A 19,357-nucleotide genomic window follows, 5' to 3' on the forward strand; every position below is an offset into this window, starting at 1 on the left:
ATGTCCCCTTTTTCAACTTTTCACAATCCCACTATCCTCTTTGTCTGAAAAACTCCTCAGTACAAAAATAACTGTTTTCTTGAACTGAATGTGCTGTGCTTGGGCAGGGGATTCCTCTTTGAGGAATCAAATCAGAAATGAAAGCAACCTGGGTTGGTCATTTTGCCAATCCCCAGAGCAAGATTGTTTTCTACAGTACACTTATTAGTGCTTCATCCAGGCTAGTTTTAATACCTCAAGAAATTGAGCTTCCACCATCTCCTATGAGAGATTATTTAACAGTCATAGATTCATAGATTTCAAGGCCTGAAAGGGATCATTGTGATAATCTAGTATGTGACCTCCTGTATAAGATAGGCCTTAGAACTTCCCCCAAATAATGCCTGGAGCAAATCTTTTAGAAGAACATCCAAGTCCTGATTTAAAAATTGTCAGTGATGAAGAATCCACCACAACCCTTGGTAAATTATTTCAATGATTATATTACCTTGATAGTTAAAATATACTAATTTTAGTCTTAATTTGTCTAGCTTCAACTTCCAGACATTGGATCACGTTATACCTTCCTCTGCTAGATTAAAGAGACCGTTGTTAAATATTTGTTCCCCGTGTAGTTACCTACAGATTGTAATCAAGTCACCTCTTAAACTTCTCTTTGTTAAACTAAATAGATTAAGCTCTTTGAGTCCATCACTGTAAAACTTGTTTTCTAATCCTTTAATGATGCGCATGGCTGTTCTCTGAATCCTTTCCAATTTTATTGTGGATACCAGAACTGGACACACTATTCCTGCAGGGGTCACACTAGAGCCAAATTCAGAGGTAAAATAATCTCTCAACTCCTACTCAAGATTCCCTTATTTATGCATCCCATGATCACATTAGCTCTTTTGGCCACAGCATCACACTGAGAGCTCATGTTCAGCTGATTATCCATGATGACCCCCAAATCTTTTTCAGAGTCACTGCTTCCCAGGATAGAGAGTTCCCCATCCTGCAAGTGTGGCTTTACATTCTTTCTTCCTAAATGTATACATTTAGCTGTATTAAAGCACATATTGTTTGCTTGCACCCAGTTTACCAAGCAATTCAGATCATTCTGAATCAGTGACCGGTCTTCTTCATTATTCACCGTGGTCAGGATTTTTTCCCCTGATAATCCTTAATTTTCCCTTTGTTGTTGCTCATGTCAATTCCATTCTAGGTGTGTGCATGCCCACGTGAAAAGTTGTCAGGTTTTTTTTACCTTAGCAGTGTCTGTAGGGTTGGCTGTTATGCCCTCTTGAGTTCCACACTAAAGCGTTGGTATAATAGGCATTGCTGACCCTATGCCCTCTCAGTTCCTTCTTACCGCTCATGACGGTTGGTCAGAGCACCTTGTCATGCATCGCAAGAGTGTTAACAGTTCTTACAGTCCATTGTTCTGTCTCCTTTGTTATTAGTTGATAGGTACTTAGTTAGATCTTTAAATTAAGTGTTAAAGTAGTAGCTTAGGAGTTAGAGTGTCAGCTGGGACTTCACCTCAGAGCAGGGCATGCTCCATTCCCCAGGGTTTAAGCCATGTTCATTTAAGCTGATGCCCATTAGTAACCCCCACGAGAGCTGTTTAAAGTGTTTGGGGGAGTCCCACAGAAAGGATAAGTGCAGGATCTGCAAAAACTTTCGCCCTCAAACTCAGAAGGAGCGGGATATTTGCTTGAGGGTCCTTCTCATGGAGGCTGTGCTTTGTCGTACCTTGGCGCCCTCTCGATCGGACTCCATGCCCGGCACCTCGGCATCAGCATGCACTGCCTCACCAGCACCAGAACCCACCCGGCATCATTCCCCCTTCCCGGTGCCCAAGAAGCAGTTGGAGTTCCTGGGCCCTCTGCCATGACAGAAAAACAGAGCTTCAGGCAAAGGACCTGTGTGGGTACTGCTGCAGTGGGATCCCTAGTCCAGCTAGAGACCTGCGTCCGACCCCTCGCCTGTAAAAGGTGAGTCGCCACCAGCCTGCGAGGGCAATGGCCTGCTCAGTGGCAGTCCTGGCACCCATGGTGTGTACCTATTATGTCGGTCCCGTACTCCCATGGTTTCTCCCAGGCCGCATCAGACAAGTTGCCTCTGGCACAGCGAGCACCTAAGTCAGAGCATGGTACTGAATCCGACACCAGGGCGACATAGCAGGCCCCAACACCCAAGGAGCAGCCCCTCCCCCTGCTGTGCATTCATCTTTGTCATCTCCGGACAAAGCAGTGGTGAGCCCCTCGCAAACAAGCAGTCCCCTCCCCCCAATGACTTCAAGGAGCACCTTGCTCAAAAGGGTGGCTGCCAACCTTAACTTAGAGGCAGAGGAGCTAGCGGAGAAGTCATGTTGCCCATTCACCCAGGGGTCCTTAAAATTTCCAAGTCTGTGTAGCAGACCCCCTCTTCCATTCCGCCTACCTCCAAGAAGGTGGAAAAGAAGTACTTTGTCCCCACAAAGGGATTTGAGTACCTGTCACCCACCATCCAGCGGGATCCCTGGTCGTTTCCACCATCAATGAAAGGCCCAGGCGAGTGGCATACCAAAAAAGTAGACGCCAACAGGCTGGACTTGTTTGGCAGGAAAATTTATTCGACAGCCAGCCTGCAATTTGGGGTGTCTAACCATCAGGCCCTGCTAGGCAGGTACAACTTCAACCTGTAGGACTCCATCAGCAAGTTCAAGGAGGGCTTTCCCAGAAGACCGTGCCCAGGAGTTCGCCACGTTGGTGGACGAGGGCAAAGTGGTGGCAAGACATGTCCTCCAGATGGTCTGGGATGTTACGGACTCAGCTGCCAGAATAGTCCCCTTCATGATGATCATGAGGTGCAGCTCCTGGGTACAATCCTCTGGGCTCCCAGGAGATGCAGACGATTTTTCCGCTTGAGGGAGCAGGGCTCTTTTGGGAGCTGACTGATGCATGGCTCCATGGCCTTAAAGACTCCTGTGCAACTCTTTGTTCCTTGGGCCTTGAAACCCCCCAGCAGGCTAGAAAGCCGTTCTAACCACTGCCGCCTTCACCTCCATTGAGGCCCCGGGGTGTCCCCCGGTCCAAATCCTACAGAAAGAAGGTCAGAGACAAAGGATTTAAATGGCGTGACCATTTGTCTTCCTGTTCCTCCTTCCAACCTTGTTCTTCCACAGGCCAAGGAAGCCAAAAGCAGGTGTTTTGAGGATGTGCACTCGGACGGTGCCCCAGTCACTTCCCAGGATCCACCTCCCTGTTCTTTCCTCAACCACTGCTTCCCTTCCGGTCAGCCTGGTCGCGGTTGACCTTGAACAGTTGGACGCTCAACATAATATTTTCAGGCTACACCCTGCAATTTGTGACCAACCCTCCCTCCCACCTCCCTTCCCCGTCCCTCTTCAGGGACCCTTCTCACGAGCAACTCCTGTTCAGGAAGTGGAGAGCCTCCTATGCCTAGGGGCGGTAGAGGGAGGTCTTTCCACACTTGAGGGGAAAAGGATTATGCTCCGTTATTTCCTAATCCCAAAAGCAAAAGGGAGCCCCAGACCACCTCAACAAGTCTCTCAGGTTTTGCATGGTCTCGCTGGCCTCCATTATTCGCTCCCTGGATCCAGGAGACTGGTATGCTGCCCTTGACTTGAATGACACCTATTTCTATTTTCCAGGGGCACATGCGTTTCCTCCATTTTGTGTTGGGCCACTGCTATTTTCAAATAAGGCGCTGCACTTCGGTCTCTCGTCAGCCCCAAAAGTGTTTACAAAGTGCATAGCACCAGTGGCCACTTACCTGAGGCACCAAGTGGTGCAAATGTATCCATACCTTGATGATTGGCTAATAAAGGGCTGGTCCTGGGATCAGGTGCAGCGGCATCTCGATCTCATTTGCTCCACCTGTCGTGATCTGGGGCTATTGATAAACGAGAAAAAATACACCATAATGCCTCTACAACACATAGATTTCTTTGGACCGGTCCTCGACTCTACTCAGAAAACCCTCTACCAGAGCCACCTACCATGTCCGTCCACATATTCACCTCCCATTATGCAGTTACCCAGCAGGCCAAGGATGATGCTGGCTTCGGTAGAGCAGTACTGCAAGCCGCTAGACTGTGAACTCTGAGCCCCCCTGTGAGGATACTGCTTGTGAGTCACCTAGAATGGAATCGACATGAGCAAGCACACGAAGATGATAAAATGATTACCTGCCTTTTTGTTTAACTGTTGTTCTTCGACCATTACCCGCCCTCCTACCCCTCTGTCGGAGTTGCCAGCAAGAAGGAACTGAGAGGTCGTAGGGTCAGCAGTGCCTAATATACCAATGCATGAGTGTGGCACTCAATAGAGCAAAACAGCTCACCCTATGGATACCGCTAAGGCAAAAATCTCCGACAACTGTGTACATGGGGGCACACGCACCTAGAATGGAATGGACATGAGCAACACATCTTGAAAAACAACAGTCATGAAAATGTAGGTAACTGTTTTTATATCCTCTTGTGCCACTCAAAATAATTCTTCCCCATTCTTAATGTATACACCCTTTAAGTTTTGTAGACAGCTAATATTTTGCACCTCAAAACATTTTAGAGAAGCTATATATTTAGCTCGTTTCATCTTCTTTCATAAATCAATCTTTCCAGCCCCCTAATTATTTTTGTTGCTCTTCTGTGAACTCGCTGTAATTTGTCAATATCTCTCTTGTTTTGAGGTGCCCAGGACAGAATGCAATATACTAGATGTGTAATTGCTTCTCTACACCATTACCTGGTGCCTCTAAATATACAGAGGCTATTTTTATTACCACTGCACATTGCAAATTCATATCTAATTTGCTGTTCACTGTTGCTTGTTGGCCTTTTCAGCATTACTCCTTTATGGATATATACCTCTTGTTTCAGATCTGTATTTCTGAACATTTCTCCCCAGATTTCTTCGTTTGCATTTTTCCATGTTGAATTTCTCTTTGTTGCATTCCCCCCATGTTTCTAATCTCTCCAGGGCCAGTTTCTCCAGCTTTCACTGGTTTTGGCAAAAATATCTTGCTTCTTTGATTATGTTGCTTGTATGACTTTTGGTAAATAATTGTACTTTTATACATGTATGTCTCTGCTGCAAGTCCCTTTAACCTTTTCCTGCTGTTTCTGAGATCTAGTTTTGAAACTTTTCAATATTTTACTATTTGATTTCCCAGTTTTGAAAAAATTTGAAAGAATTGAAATAGTCATCCATTATGGCAGTTTCCATGTCATGGTAGTTTCCTGAGTGATTATCTGCATAGAAGCAGCAGTTTCTATTCATATATAATGCATTCATTTACTTTCTACGTTTAAAACAATGCTGTTTACCTGCAGGAGGAGGAGGAAGATGGTTATGAACAAACTCTAGAGTTCCGCAGAGGAGGTGATGGTCAGCCAAGGCGGTCCACACGACCAACTCAACAGTTTTATCAACCCCCAAGGGCTAGAAACTGATAGGAAAAATAAAAGGTAAATATGTAGTAGTGACATTTTATTTGTGGATTTCAGTTTCAACAAAGTGCATCCATTGTGGCAAAGGGTATGTACCTCAATGTTATAATATAACCTGTTCAAAGTTACCATAATTAAAAAGAAAAAGAACTTTGAAGCTTTGTTAATGACAAGGTTGCCTTGAGGTCTCCGGTGTTGAGTTGCCAATGGTGAGCAGGTTGAAAAAGTACCATAAATTATAGTAATTTCTATTATAAAATACTAGGACCAAATTTACAGTGTAAAGTTCCTAGGGGGGAAAATGAGTGTTTCTTATAAAAAGTCTTATTAAAATAAGTAAGCAGTAACACATGACATGGCCTGCTTTATATTGTAATAATGGCATTTTTCAGAAGTATAATGCGGCATAAGCCAAAAATCCACACCTAGAAATGACTGTTATTACAGCTTTATGTATGTACTAGAGTGTTTGTGTCTTTATAAAATACTTGTTTTAACAATTACACTAAATTTAAAAGTTTCATGTTTTCCTTTCAAAATATTATATCAAGCTGATAATAAAACAACCTAATATGTAATCTTTAAAATAAAGATTTACTATTAATTACAAATTGTACTATTTACTATTTTACTATTACTAATTTACTATTAATATATTTTTTTCAGAATCAACCCTTTGCAGTCAGAAGTAAAAGCTTTTACACAACTAATTTTATACTGTTTTGCTTTGATTTAGTTCTTTTCCCCCTTAACTATAAAGACTTAATATCTTTTTGGTAGTAAATTGTGCATACATAGGGTACAATTCTGTAGACAGAACATAGACAGATGAAAATATATTTGGCGTTTTTGTCCCTGAATGTTTTGATGAGGTATACCTGAATACTGACAGCAGAGTGGGGGCTGTCCAGTTTATTGCACTGAATGCAGCATGTATGTTTGCCTGCCTTGTGGGCAGATGGCATATGTGTACACAGAGGCAGATTAGGGGTTTGTGGAACCCTGGGCCAGAGCAAGTGGGGGGGCCCTCCCCAACCCTTCCAACCTGAAGTCCTCCTCTCCCCCCGGCTCTCCTGCCAGGGAAATGGGGTTGGGGCGCGGGGGCTTGTCCCACCCTGTCCCCGCTCCTGCCAGTTCTGCCCTGGAGCACTGTTGTGACACGGGGCCTTCCCCTGCTCCCCAGCAGGAGCCCCAGCCGGGCAGAGCGGGGCAAGTCACTGCACCCCGATCCTGCTCCCCAGCAGGAGCGCCCGGTGGGAAGAGTGGGTTTGGGGCACAGAGGTACCCTAATTGGCCCAGGCTCCTGGCACGGATCCCATTGGCCCAGTGGCTGATCCACCACTGTATGTGCATTTGGTGCAAGGAGCTCATGGCTGTCAGAAACTGAGTGCAGACTCTTGAGACTAGAGTGACTGAACTGGAGGAGATAAGAGAGACAGAGGTACATAGAGACAATGTTCTGGGACACAGTAGAGCAGTCCCACGCCCAGTTTGCCAGCCTCTGTGCTGTTGAGAAGGTGAAAATCTTGGGGAAGGAGAACATCAAGCTGGAGCAGAGGGAAACAATCTCATAGTTGCAGGTTTCAGAGTGGTAGCCGTGTTAGTCTGTACTTCCAGATGATGTCATGGTATTCTCTTACACTGACAGTGCCCCCCTAGGAGGGAAAAGGCAGATAATAGTAATGGGGATTCAGTGATTAGAAATACAGATAATTGTGTTTGTGATGACTGGGAGAATTGCATGGTGAATTGCCTGATGAGTGCAAACATTACTGACCTCTCAAAATATCTAGATAGACTTATGCACAGTATTGAGGAGGAGCTTATGGTTGTGGCACATCTAAGTACCAGTGACTTAGAGAGAGGTAGAAGAGAGGTCCTGGAGGCCAAATTAAGGCTTCTAAGAAAGATTAAAATCCAGGACCTCCAAGGTAGTATTCTCTGAAATGCTTCCAGCTCCACACACGTGGTCAATTAGACAGGCAGAACTTTAGAGTCTCCATGAGTGGATGAGATAATGGTGTTCGGAGAAGGGATTTAGGTTTATTACGAGCCAGGGAACAATTTGGGAAAGGAGGAATCTATACAGGAAGTATGGGCTCCACCTAAATCAAAATGGAGCTTGACCACTGGCATGCAAAATTAAAAAGGCCATAGAGGAGTTTGTATACTAAGGGCAGGGAGAAAGCGGACAGGTGTGGAGGACCACATAGTTCGAACAGACACGTCCCTTAGGGGAGGATTTATTAATGGGGATACTCTATATCCTATTAAAGAGGAGAGGATAGAAGTTGATAAAGTACATGTAGGAATTGAAGAGAAACAGATAAACAAAAGAGTCCCATTCAATTACATCACATGAAGGCAGACAGCTAAATATTGACAAATTTCACAAGTGCTTGAATACAAATGCAAGAAGTCTAAGATGGGTGAACTTGAGTGCCTGGTATTGAATTAGGGCATTGATATAATGGGCATCTCAGAAACTTGGCGGAATCATGGTAATAAATTGGACACAGTAATACCAGAGTACAAAATATATAGGAATACCAGCGTAGATCACGCTGGAGGGGAAGTGACGCCATATGATCCAACTTAGCTGTTACTACTCAAGAAAGAGACCTTGGAGTCCTTGTAGATAGTTCTCTGAAAACATCCACTCAATGTGTAGCAGCAGCCAAAAAAGCTAACAGTATGTTAGGAACCATTAGGAAAGCATAGATAATAAGACAGAAAATACCATAATGTCACTATCTAAGTACATCGTACGTCCCCACCTTGTGTACTGTGTCCAGTTTGGTCGTCCCATCTCAGAAAAGATGTATTAGAATTTGAAAAAGTACTGAGAAAGGCTACAAAATAATTAGGGGTATGGAACAGCTTCCCTATGAGGAGAAATTAAAAAGACTGGGACTGTTCATCTGAGAAAAGCAACAACTGAGGGGGCATATGACATGAATGGTATAGAGAAAGTGAATAAGGAAGTGTTATTTACCCCCTCACGTAACACATGACCTAGAGGTCACCCAATGAAATTAGTAGGCAGCCAGTTTAAAACTAACATAAGGAAATACTTCTTTACACAAGATACAGTCAATCAGTGGAATTCGTTGCCAGGGGACTGCTCCTGTTTTTTCCTATTCAGATGCCTATTCCTTCTGTTCCATGTCCAGTTACCCAAAGTCTCCTCTCAGATACATAAGTGAAATTCCTACTGAAATCAGTATTGTCTTCCTTTGTCCAAGACTCCCGCACTTCAGCCCTTTTATGAGCAATGTACACAGCCAAGTAATTTCCCTTTTTTATTGACTCACTGAGCCCAGCAAAAAGAGTCTACAGAACTTGCATTAGAGTCTAGGCCCCAGTGAGCCTATCATGAAATGGTCAGGTGAAAAGATACCTGACTTCAGCACAAAAAATAGCACATAAAAATCTTCACTGTGGTCTGAATCTGTAGTGAAGATTATCTTTGCAGCTATAGTTATTAATTTATTAATAATTTATTATTTTAAAATTGAGATGATTCATCCTCAGAAAATGTAACTCACATCTATGCTAACAAATGTAAAAGGCAAACCATATAATCTCTAGACCCCCAAAAAGCATGATGTTACTAAATTAAAACAAAAATGCAGTGGCTATTAACAGCTGAGTTATCAAGCATGCCCCGCTTGTTAGCCTTTTTCTTTCGTGTGAATCTAATGAATCCTTCAATCTTTAACTGTTGATCAAAGGTCAGTAATGAGTGAAGTGATGTCTTAAGTCGCATCATATTTGGTGAGCATAAACCAGTGAATCTTTTTCAGTTGCCTCTTGTTTTCTTATATGTTTGTTTTTATTAAGCAGTACTTAAATTTGTGGTTGGCTTCTGCTGTCCTCTTCCTCCTTCACATGGCTCGGAGTATATTTCTCTAAATTCCTTTGCAAGGTCTATCTGCTAGAGTATGTTTTCACGGAGTTAGTTTTGCGGAGTTAGTCTAGACTATAACGAGGGCCCTACCAAATTCATAGCCAAGAAAAACACATCACGGACCATGAAATCTGGTCTCCCCCTGTCAAATCTGGTCTTTTGTGTGTTTTTACCCTATATGATACAGATTTCATAGGGGAGACCAGCGTTTCTCAAGTTGTGGGTCCTGACCCAAAAAGGAGTTGCAGGGGGGTCACAAGGCTATTTTAGGGGGGTTGCAGTATTGCCCCCTTTACTTCTGCACTGCCTGCAGAGCTGGGCAGCCAGAGAGCAGTGGCTGCTGACTGAGGGCCCAGCTCTGCAGGCAGCAGTGCAGAAGTAAGGGTGGCCATACTATATTATGCCATCGTTACTTCTGCACTGTTGGTGGCTGTGGCTCTGCCTTCAGAGCTGGGTTCCTGGCCAGCGTCCATGGCTTTCCAGCTGCCCAGCTCTGAAGGCAGCACTGCTGCAGAAGCATTTGCAGAAGTAAGGGTAGCAGTAACACAACCCCTCCTATAATAATCTTGCTCCCCCACCCCCACACAACTCCTTTTTGGGTCAGGACCCCTACAATTACAACACTGTGAAATTTCAGATTTAAATAGCTGAAATCATGAAATTTATGATTTTTAAAATCCTATGACTGTGAAATTGAACTGTGAATTTGGTAGGGCCCTACCTATAACTTGGGTGTTGACCCAAATCCTCTTCTGTCCACACAGAAAAACCTCTAACCCAGTTTTGACAGTGCTTTAAGACAGATTAGCTGGCATGGCTTTAGCTTGGGTTTCACTTCAGCCTGGCAATCTGCCTACTTTACAGTGAGAATGCAGGATAATCAAACCTGAGCGCGGTTAGTCCTCCAATCAAATCCCACAATTCCATCTGGGCTCTTCTTGTCTAACCATTCCCTTCTTCTGCACTGCATTTTAACCCCATGTTTGCCTGCTCCATTTCTGCTGCATTTCCACACCATTTGAACAGATATGCCATCCAAGAAATCTTTCCTCCATGCTGCCAATTGGTCAGAAGCTGACACCAGGCTTCTGGTAAAGCTGTGTGTGTGATATCAGTAGGACCCATAATTCAGGCAATGTACCCATAATCAAGAGTTCTGTGATGATAACTCTGAGAAGCTGGCAGCAGAGGTAATTGAGCAGGTGGAATCTCAGTGCAGGGACTAGGTCTCCCATATCAAATTGTGCATGAGTTTATAGAGTGGCACAATTGAATGCGCTGCATGGGATATCCTGCTAGAAATCCAGCCCAGGGCACAGGCTGATACAGCACCATTGTGGACACAGCCATGTGGGTCTGGCATGGGTAGGGTTTTGCAGTGGGGATGTTCCACCCATACTCTGCAATGAACACAACTAGTGTTTCTGAGGCGAAAGGACAAATACTTTCCTTTTCTGATCATATGCTAAAATATCCTGCTTTCTTGGAGATTATTCATTTAGTTTTGGCAATTGGGCATACAAAATTTATTCCTGACTTGTATCAAAGTAATAATTGAGCTAATTATGAACACCCTGTTTAGTGTTCTGTAGAGATTCAATTTTTAAAACCCAATACATTTACTGAGAAATTTGCTGAGAGAAGGTGAGTGAGTCACCAACACCAGAAATTTCACAGATAATTAAAAATACAAACAAACCTTTATGTATTTCCAAATCTTGTGGGGTATATACAAATGTGGATTCTAAACTAACTGTATCTGCTGAGGAAAAAAAAAGACTTGCGTGTCATGGTGAACTTAATAAACAGCCCTTTCAAAGTTCAGTGGCTGTCAATAAAGCTAACAAAATAGCAAATTATAATGAAAATATTGTATTTTCATTATATGAATTGATGGTACAAGCTGTCTTGGAATACCATGTTCAGCTGTGGTCACTCTTATTGCATAAGAGATATAGAAAGAGTAATAGAAGTCCACAGATGGATGATGATAATGGTTAGACTTTCCATGCCTCTTCCATAAGAGAATGATTGAAACGTTTTGGGATTGTTTAATTTAGTGAGATGGAAAAGAAGGGATTTAAGAGAGAGTTATATTTGGTTGCTCCTTCTTACCCTTCCTCATATTGCAAGAACTAAAGGATATTTAATTAAAAGGAAAGTCAACAAATTTTGATCCACTAAAAAGAACTCTTTACTGTGAGATAAATTGAGGCCAAGAGTGAAATCCTGGAGTTTCCCGTTGACTTCAGTGGGGTTAAGATCTAATCCCTATAGTTAAATAGGATTCAAAAAAGGATTAGGCGTGTTTATGGATAATGGGAACATCCTCAGTTGCATAATAGGTGAAAATATAGGATGGGAGGCGGTAGTAACCCTCATATTTCACAACATAAGCAAACCACTAACTGATGGGATTTCGGAAGAAACTTTCTCAATGAGTAGATTATTCTGTAATTGTTTACTACAGGGCTCCTCACACCTTCCTTTGAAGCATCAAGTACAGACCAACGACAGAGACAGGATACAGGATTAGCTGGACCTGCTGGTCTGATCCTGGGTGGCAAATACAATTTTTCTAACATTTTTCTAAAATGTCAATCATGATTGGTTTTTTGCAGAAACTCTCTAAATTAAGAAAAGGAGTACTTGTGGCACCTTAGAGACTAATAAATTTATTTGAGCATCACGAAAGCTTATGCTCAAATAACTTTGTTAGTCTCTAAGGTGCCACAAGTACTCCTTTTCTTTTTGCGAATACAGACTAACACGGCTGCTACTCTGAAACCTCTCTAAATTAAGTGGCTATATTTAGGTGGAAAAATATCTGCACAACAAAACAAACTTAAACACGCTCTATCTGCAGTTAGTAATTAAATTCTGCAGAGAAAATTGATATATAATTTATTTTAAAAGAAAATAGAGGATTTAAAAAAAAAAACAGGTGTCTCATGAAGCTGAATACAGTTTCTTAGCATGTTTTATCATCTTTTAAGAGACAGTCCAAATAATATGTTTTAAAATATCACTATACTTCTTCCTCACAATTTAAAACATTATTCCTTAGCTGAAGAAATTAGATATTTCCTGTCCTCCAATTCTGCACAGAAGCTGCTTATTTCAAAACTTGCTCAAAAAGATACATCCAATAGCTATTTCTTACCCAAAACTTGGGGTTATTGGCCAAATGTAATAAATGGCCAATGGCAGCTTAGACTGTTACACGTTGGCTAATGTTATCAGTCCCAGTGCAGTTCAGTCTTAACGTACTTGTATTTATGCAGTTCAAATATAAAATGTAGTGGGGTTATGCATATCCAATATTCATTGTCATTACAACTCACTATGAAACTATATCATTTGCACATTGACTAATATGAATCTTCAGTTGGACTAGATCAAAAAATTAAATGAGTTGCTTTCCTTGCCTATTATAATGTTAAATCTCAGTAACTATGACTAAATGTAAACTATTTAAAAATGTGAAAATTACACATTTGTGTTTGTGGATTTGTGTGCATATTTTATATTAATAAAAATGTTTAAATCTGATGATGATCAACTTTTATTTTTATTATTAACTTTAAGATTGTATTTGGAAAACTTCCAATACCAAGCATAGGAAATAATTACAAAGAGAAAATCTTTATTATACTTCATGTTAAAAGTTTATTCCATTTTTACACCAAAAGAAAGCATTAATATTTTAAGGCAAAATTATATTTACAGCTTTTTGTTCTCTAAGTAAATTCTGTAATTAGGAAAAGAAGTGAAGTGATAGCAAGGTAACAGGAGAAGCAACAGGATTATATGTAAAAAGAAAAGGAGTACTTGTGGCACCTTAGAGACTAACCAATTTGAGCATAAGCTTTCGTGAGCTACAGCTCACATGCATCCGATGAAGTGAGCTGTAGCTCACGAAAGCTTATGCTCAGATAAATTGGTTAGTCTCTAAGGTGCCACAAGTACTCCTTTTCTTTTTGCAAATACAGACTAACACGGCTGTTACTCTGAAACCTAGGATTATATGTGTATCTGAGCTTAATGAAGGTTCCCATTTAGGCTAGATAATGTAACGGTTCCAAGTAAAACAGTCTTTTGACTTTATTCCTTCTGGAATTTGTAATACAAGTTATTTCCCTCCCACACCGCGTCAGTGTTTGCTGTTGAATCTTTAGAAAAGAGGCATGGCTGTTTACTTTTCCAGAAATGGGTTAGACTTTTAACCATCTCAGTAGTAAGCATTTGTGCTTAATTTTAAAACTGTGTGTTTCACTAATCCGTTTGGATACTGAAGTATATCTCAAAGTTCTCTTTATTTTACTGAGCTTACTAGGTTTGCTTTGTGGAGTTTGTGATGAGTCCAACAGAATCTATAGAGGAAATTGGTCTGTCTGAGGTGTAGGCAGGTGAAGAAAAGGTCAGCTTTACATTGCAGTGGATGGGTTTTCAAATATAGCTAAGACATCCATCAGACAGGCCCTCTTAGTATCTTTTTCAGGTAGATCACTATGCTGCTCTCTGTTCATTACATTTTGGGTGAGATTTGCAGGATTTAGAATTAATCTCACTGTCTTGTCATTGAAATCAGTGGAACAGAGCTAGACCAATGCTGAAAATTCATCCTAAATGTTTTCCTTTGCACTTCCCCATGTCAGAATTTGTTTGTATTTTTTGTTTTAAACCAACTTTGGGAGGAAGGAGTAGCATTATAATCTATTCCTCCCCAATTTTAAATATAGGTAATAAAGTCAAAATGGACCCTTCCCCTTTATCTTCTTTAGCTCACAAGAGCTTTCAGGGCTGTAGGAACGAGATCTTAGGTAATTGGGGAAAGGCTCCAAATGCTGACCCCTTCCTCATATCTATTTCTGAGAACTTTTGAGAGGGTGTCATTTCCTCTTTAAAGAGTAATTTGGTACTGTTCAGGCAGGAAGTGAAGTCGTTCCTATGTCATTAGTTAAAGACCTAGAAGATGCAAGAAACTTGGTGATGGGCAGTCAAGGTATAACTTGCCAGCTTGGTTCATAGTTGCATTATATCCTGAAGGTTTTATATCTCTTATTCATTTTTGTCCTATCTAATGCAACTGATAATCTTCCCTGCACAGAGACATAAGCATGAATGGCATTAAAAATTGCTGAAATCTATGCAGTTTGAACAGATGGTGGGTACATTTTTCAAAACTGCCTGAGTCCCATTTTCAAAAGAGACTTAGGTTCCACTGACAGGTTTCAGAGTAGCAGCCGTATTAGTCTGTGTCCCGCAAAAAGAAAAGAAGTAATTGTGGCACCTGAGAGACTAACAAATGTATTTGACCATAAGCTTTCATGAGCTACAGCTCACTTTATCAGATGCATACAGTGGAAAATACAGTGGGGAGATTTTATACACACAGAGAACATGAAACAGTGGGTGTTACCATACAGACTGTAACAAGAGTGATCAGGAAAGGTGAGCTATTACCAGCAGGAGAGCGGGGTGGAGGTGGGGGGGACCTTTTGTTGTGATAATCGAGGTGGGCCATTTCCAGCAGTTGACAAGAACGGGGGGAGGGAGGGAGAATAAACAAGGGGAAATAGTTTTACTTTGTGTAATGACCCGTCCACTCCCAGTCTTTATTCAAGCCTAAGTTAATTGTATCCAGTTTGCAAATTAATTCCAATTCAGCAGTCTCTCGTTGGAGTCTGTTTTTGAAGTTTTTTTGTTGAAGAATTGCCACTTTTAGGTCTGTAATCGAGTGACCAAAGAGATTGAAGTCTTCTCCGACTGGTTTTTGAATGTTATAATTCTTGTCGTCTGATTTGTGTCCATTTATTCTTTTACGTAGAGACTGTCCAGTTTGGCCAATGTACATGGCAGAGGGGCATTGCTGGCACATGATGGCATATATCACATTGGTAGATGCACAGGTGAACGAGCCTTCCACTGACTTAGCCTAATAACTTCATAAGTGCCTTGGTCACTTATGAAAATGGGACCTAGACTTGTAAATCCCTTAGGTTGTTTGTAAAAATTTACCCACAAATTATTTTATGATCTTGATTATTCCAAGCAATTGTTATGGCCCCACAAAAATTTGAAAAATTTTCATTCAGCTTTCACTGAGAAGACACAGTAACAGAATGATTCTTTCAAGAAGAAATATTACAAGTAGGGGAGGCAGGAAGCTCAGGCTTTGGGTTGCCAGGCATCCGGTTTTCAACCGGAACACCAGGTCGAAAAGGGAACCTGGCAGCTCCAGTCAGCACTGCTGAAGGGGCATTAAAAGTCCGGTGAGCAGCGCAGGGGGACAAAGGCAAGCTCCCTGCCTGTCCTGGCTCTGCACGGCTCCTGGAAGTGGCCAGTATGTCCGGCTCCTAGGCACAGGGGCAGCCATGGGGCCTCTGCACACTGCCCCACCCCAAGTGCCAGCTCTGCAGCTCCCATTGGCCAGGAACTGCAGCCAGTGGGAGCTGTGGGAGCGGCACCTGTGAGCATGGGCAGTGCGCAGAGCCCCCAGCCCCTCCACCTAGGAGCTGGACATTCCAGTCCCTTTCGGGAGCCACCTGAAGTAAGCACCACCCGACAGGAGCTGCACCCTAAAGCCCTTATCCCCGGCCCCACCCCAGAGTCCACACCCCCAGCCAGAGCCCTCACCCTGCACCGCACCCCAAATCCCTGCCCCAACCTGATGAAAGTGAGTGAGGGTGGAGGAGAGTGAGTGACGGAAGGAGGGGGAATGGAGTGAGTGGGGGCTGGGCCTCAGGGATGGGGCGGGGCAAGGGTGTTTGGTTTTGTGCAGTTAGAAAGTTGGCAACCTAACTCAGACTGGGCACACCCAAACTAGAAAGGATACTTTACTGCTATCTAGGAAAAGGGCTAGGGAGATTCTAGTTCAAACATTTATTGAAGAATCAATAAAAGACCCACTGGAACTGTCCCTTCAATGCCAGTAGTAATTAGATCACATAAGATATGATTTCAACAGTGCTACTTGTGGAGTAATGTACTACTCAAAGCAAGTAAAGGTATCAGAATCTGGCTCCTAACTTCAATTAAAATACTGTCTAGCCCACCTTTGCTAGAGATAATATCACTGTAATGTAGGGGGAGGAGGATAACTAAAAGAGAAAAAATCTCTGCTTTTGTGGATTGTGGGTCTTGGAGAGAGGCTGAGGAGATCCTAAAAGCCTTGGTCATTTATTTATTTTTTAGACTTCCCTTTGCTCCGTCACAATTACTCTAAACCTCTTTGTCAAAGTCCCTTGAAGTTCTCACCAAAGAAAAAAAATGTCATTTTCATAGACTCTCATTGCTTAGAAGTGTATGTGTGGGGCAGGGGAGGGTTGTTTTGTTTTTTTGGTAATATAGTATTAGTCATGTCTATTGCATTGAAGTATAACCTTCCAGTTTACTCTTCTAAAGGCTTATTTCTCTTAAGTACAATAGAATAGATACGTACTCTTTTGGATGAAAAATAGAAATTGTACAGAAAATAGAGAGCTTTGTAGCTTATGTATCTTATTTTTTTCATTTAGCAAAGTTCTTGGGGGGGAAAAAGTCATCGACAACCCCCCAGTGCTCGAGACTTCTAGAAGAACTTCTGGTTTTTCCTGAGGAACAGAATACAAGAAAGACGGCTGTTGTGATCAGGAGGAATCCAGAGCTGATCAGCACACAAGACTTTTTTTAACGTTCTTAGTTGTATGAAGCAAAATACTTTTTACATATGAAAAAAGCAAATTGTTACTGCTGCCATCAATAAACCCACGGTGCACTATTCTGTTCTTTGCCTTATATTTTACTCATCCTTTGGTATAAACTTCAGTATTACTTTTTATTCATTTGGAGTGGACTACGCATCCATTCCTGCTTCCATTAAAGAAAATAGCAAAACTCCTACTACATTAAATGGAAGCAGAATTGGGCCCTTAATATTATTTTATTTTTCTAGAATAACCATTCTAAAACTTGTTAGAACATCTCCAGTAATTACTGTAGAGTGGAATCATGGACTGACTCCCACACAACTTCATATGGTTCTTTTCCAAAATTACCTGAGGCCAAAGTTATGACTCTGCATGCTATGCTATTCACAAAATGTGCTTAAAAGGCTAATGAAGGATAATTGGTCAGTATTTCAACAGTAATATCCTAAATAATTTTAGCTAAATACTTCCTTTTAAAAACTTGATTGTACTTTGCTGTGGAAACAGATATTGTCTGAACGTGGCACAGTAAGGTATGGTTTTGCATCAAGGTACTTTTAACTGGGCTTACAGCACCAAAGACAGACTCAAAGGCACAGGAGAACATAGATTACACTTGAACTGTTGAATATTAAATTCTCACTTTTTCTTATAGTTTCACATTTTGCTTTTATTGCTTCCGTTACTGTTGGAAATGTTTTAATTAATCTTCTTTGAAGCTTGAAAAAGGGGCCCCAGGTGGGGAAGGCTACATTTCATTTTAATCCTTATTGCAGAATGGGTAAAATTTTATCCCTGTGCGGAGAGGCACTACAAGACCTGTGCACCACCCACGTCCCATGTAAGCCTTATATTGATGGCTGAAATGGGACTGAAATGGTGTATAAGGGAAAGAATAAGTTAAAAATTATTTAGACAAGGTAGATGTGTTCAAGTCACCAGGGCCTGATGAAATACATCCTAGAATACTGAAGGAGCTGATTGAGGAGATATATGAGCCATTAGCGATTATCTTCTAAAAGTCATAGGAGATGGGAGAGATTCCAGAGGCCTGGAGAAGGGGAAATATATTGCCAATCTGTAAAAAGGGAAATAAGGACAACCCGGGGAATTCCAAACCAGTCAGCTTAACTTCTGTATCCGGAAAGATAATGGAACAAATCATTAAGCAATCAATTTGAAAACACCTAGAAGATATTAAGGTGATAAGTAACAGCATGGATTTATCAAGAACAAATTGCGTCAAGCCAACCTGATAGCTTTCTTTGACAGAGTAACAAGCCTTGTGGATAAGTGGGAAGCAGTAAATGTGGTATATCCTGACTTTAGTGAGGCTTTTGATACTGTCTCGCATGACCTTCTCATAAACAAACTAGGGAAAAACAACCTAGATGGAGTTACTACAGGGTGGGTGTATAACTGGTTGGAAAACTGTTCCCAGAGCATAATCATCAGTGGTTCACAGTCAAGCTGGAAGGGCATGTCAACTGGGGTCCCACAGAGATCAGTTCTGGGTCCGAGACTGTTCTATATCTTCATCAGTGATTTAGATAATGGCATACAGAGTACACTTATAAAGTTTGCAGATGATATGAAGCTGGGAAAGGTTGCAAGTGCTTTGGAGGATAAGATTAAAATTCAAAATGATCTGGACAAACTGGAGAAACAGTCAGAAGTAAATAGGATGCAATTCAATAAGGACAAAAAGCAAAGTACTCCATTTAGGAAGGAACAATCAGTTGCACAGATAGAAAATGGGAAATGACTGCCTAGGAAGGAGTACCGCGGAAAGGGATCTGGGGGTCATAGTGGATCATGAGCTAAATATAAGTCAACAGTGTAACATCGTTGCAAAAAAAAGCAAATATCATTCTGGGATGTATTAGCAGGAGTGTTGTAAGCAAGACACAATAAGTAAAAATTTCACTCTATTCCATGCTGATTAGGCCTCAACTGATTGTGTCCAGTTCTGGGTGCCACATTTCAGGAAAGATGTGGACAAATTGGAGAAAATCCAGAGAAGAGCAACAAAAATGATTAAAGGTCTAGAAAACATGACCTATGAGGGAAGATTTCTTTAGTCTGGAGAAGAGAAGACTGAGAGGGGACCTGATAACAGTTTTCAAGTACACAAAATGTTATTACAAGGAGGAGGGAGAAAAAGTGTTGTTGTTAACCTCTGAGGATAGGACAAGAAGCAGTGGTCTTAAATTGCAGCAAAGGCGGATTCGATTTGTTATTAGGTAAAACTTCCTAACTGTCAGAGTGGTTAAGCACTGGAATAAATTACCTAGGGAGGTTCTGGAAACTCCATCA

At 41.7% G+C, this 19,357-nt stretch overlaps 1 protein-coding gene across 6 annotated transcripts in view; it reads left to right on the forward strand.

Moving 5' to 3' along the window:
* The window catches only part of TDRD3 (tudor domain containing 3), a 442,979-nt gene that overhangs the window by 293,510 nt on the left and 130,112 nt on the right, over window positions 1-19,357 (forward strand). The window contains exons 13-16 of one of the 6 annotated variants that reach the window (XR_012159207.1): window positions 5,324-5,458; window positions 6,107-6,128; window positions 15,181-15,262; window positions 16,871-17,698. The exons of 2 other annotated variants lie outside the window; for them this stretch is intronic. Coding sequence is in view for 2 of the 4 variants with exons in the window: in XM_073346179.1 (XP_073202280.1) it covers window positions 5,324-5,443 (120 nt within the window). In the remaining 2 variants the exon portion in view is untranslated. Of the gene's footprint in view, window positions 1-5,323; window positions 5,459-6,106; window positions 11,854-15,180; window positions 15,263-16,870; window positions 17,699-19,357 lie in introns of those variants that run through there. 3 more of the 6 variants (XR_012159206.1, XM_073346179.1, XM_073346164.1) reach the window with 3 other exon arrangements.

This window comes from Lepidochelys kempii, chromosome 1 (assembly GCF_965140265.1).
Source record: "Lepidochelys kempii isolate rLepKem1 chromosome 1, rLepKem1.hap2, whole genome shotgun sequence".
Classification (NCBI taxonomy): Eukaryota; Metazoa; Chordata; order Testudines; family Cheloniidae; genus Lepidochelys; species Lepidochelys kempii.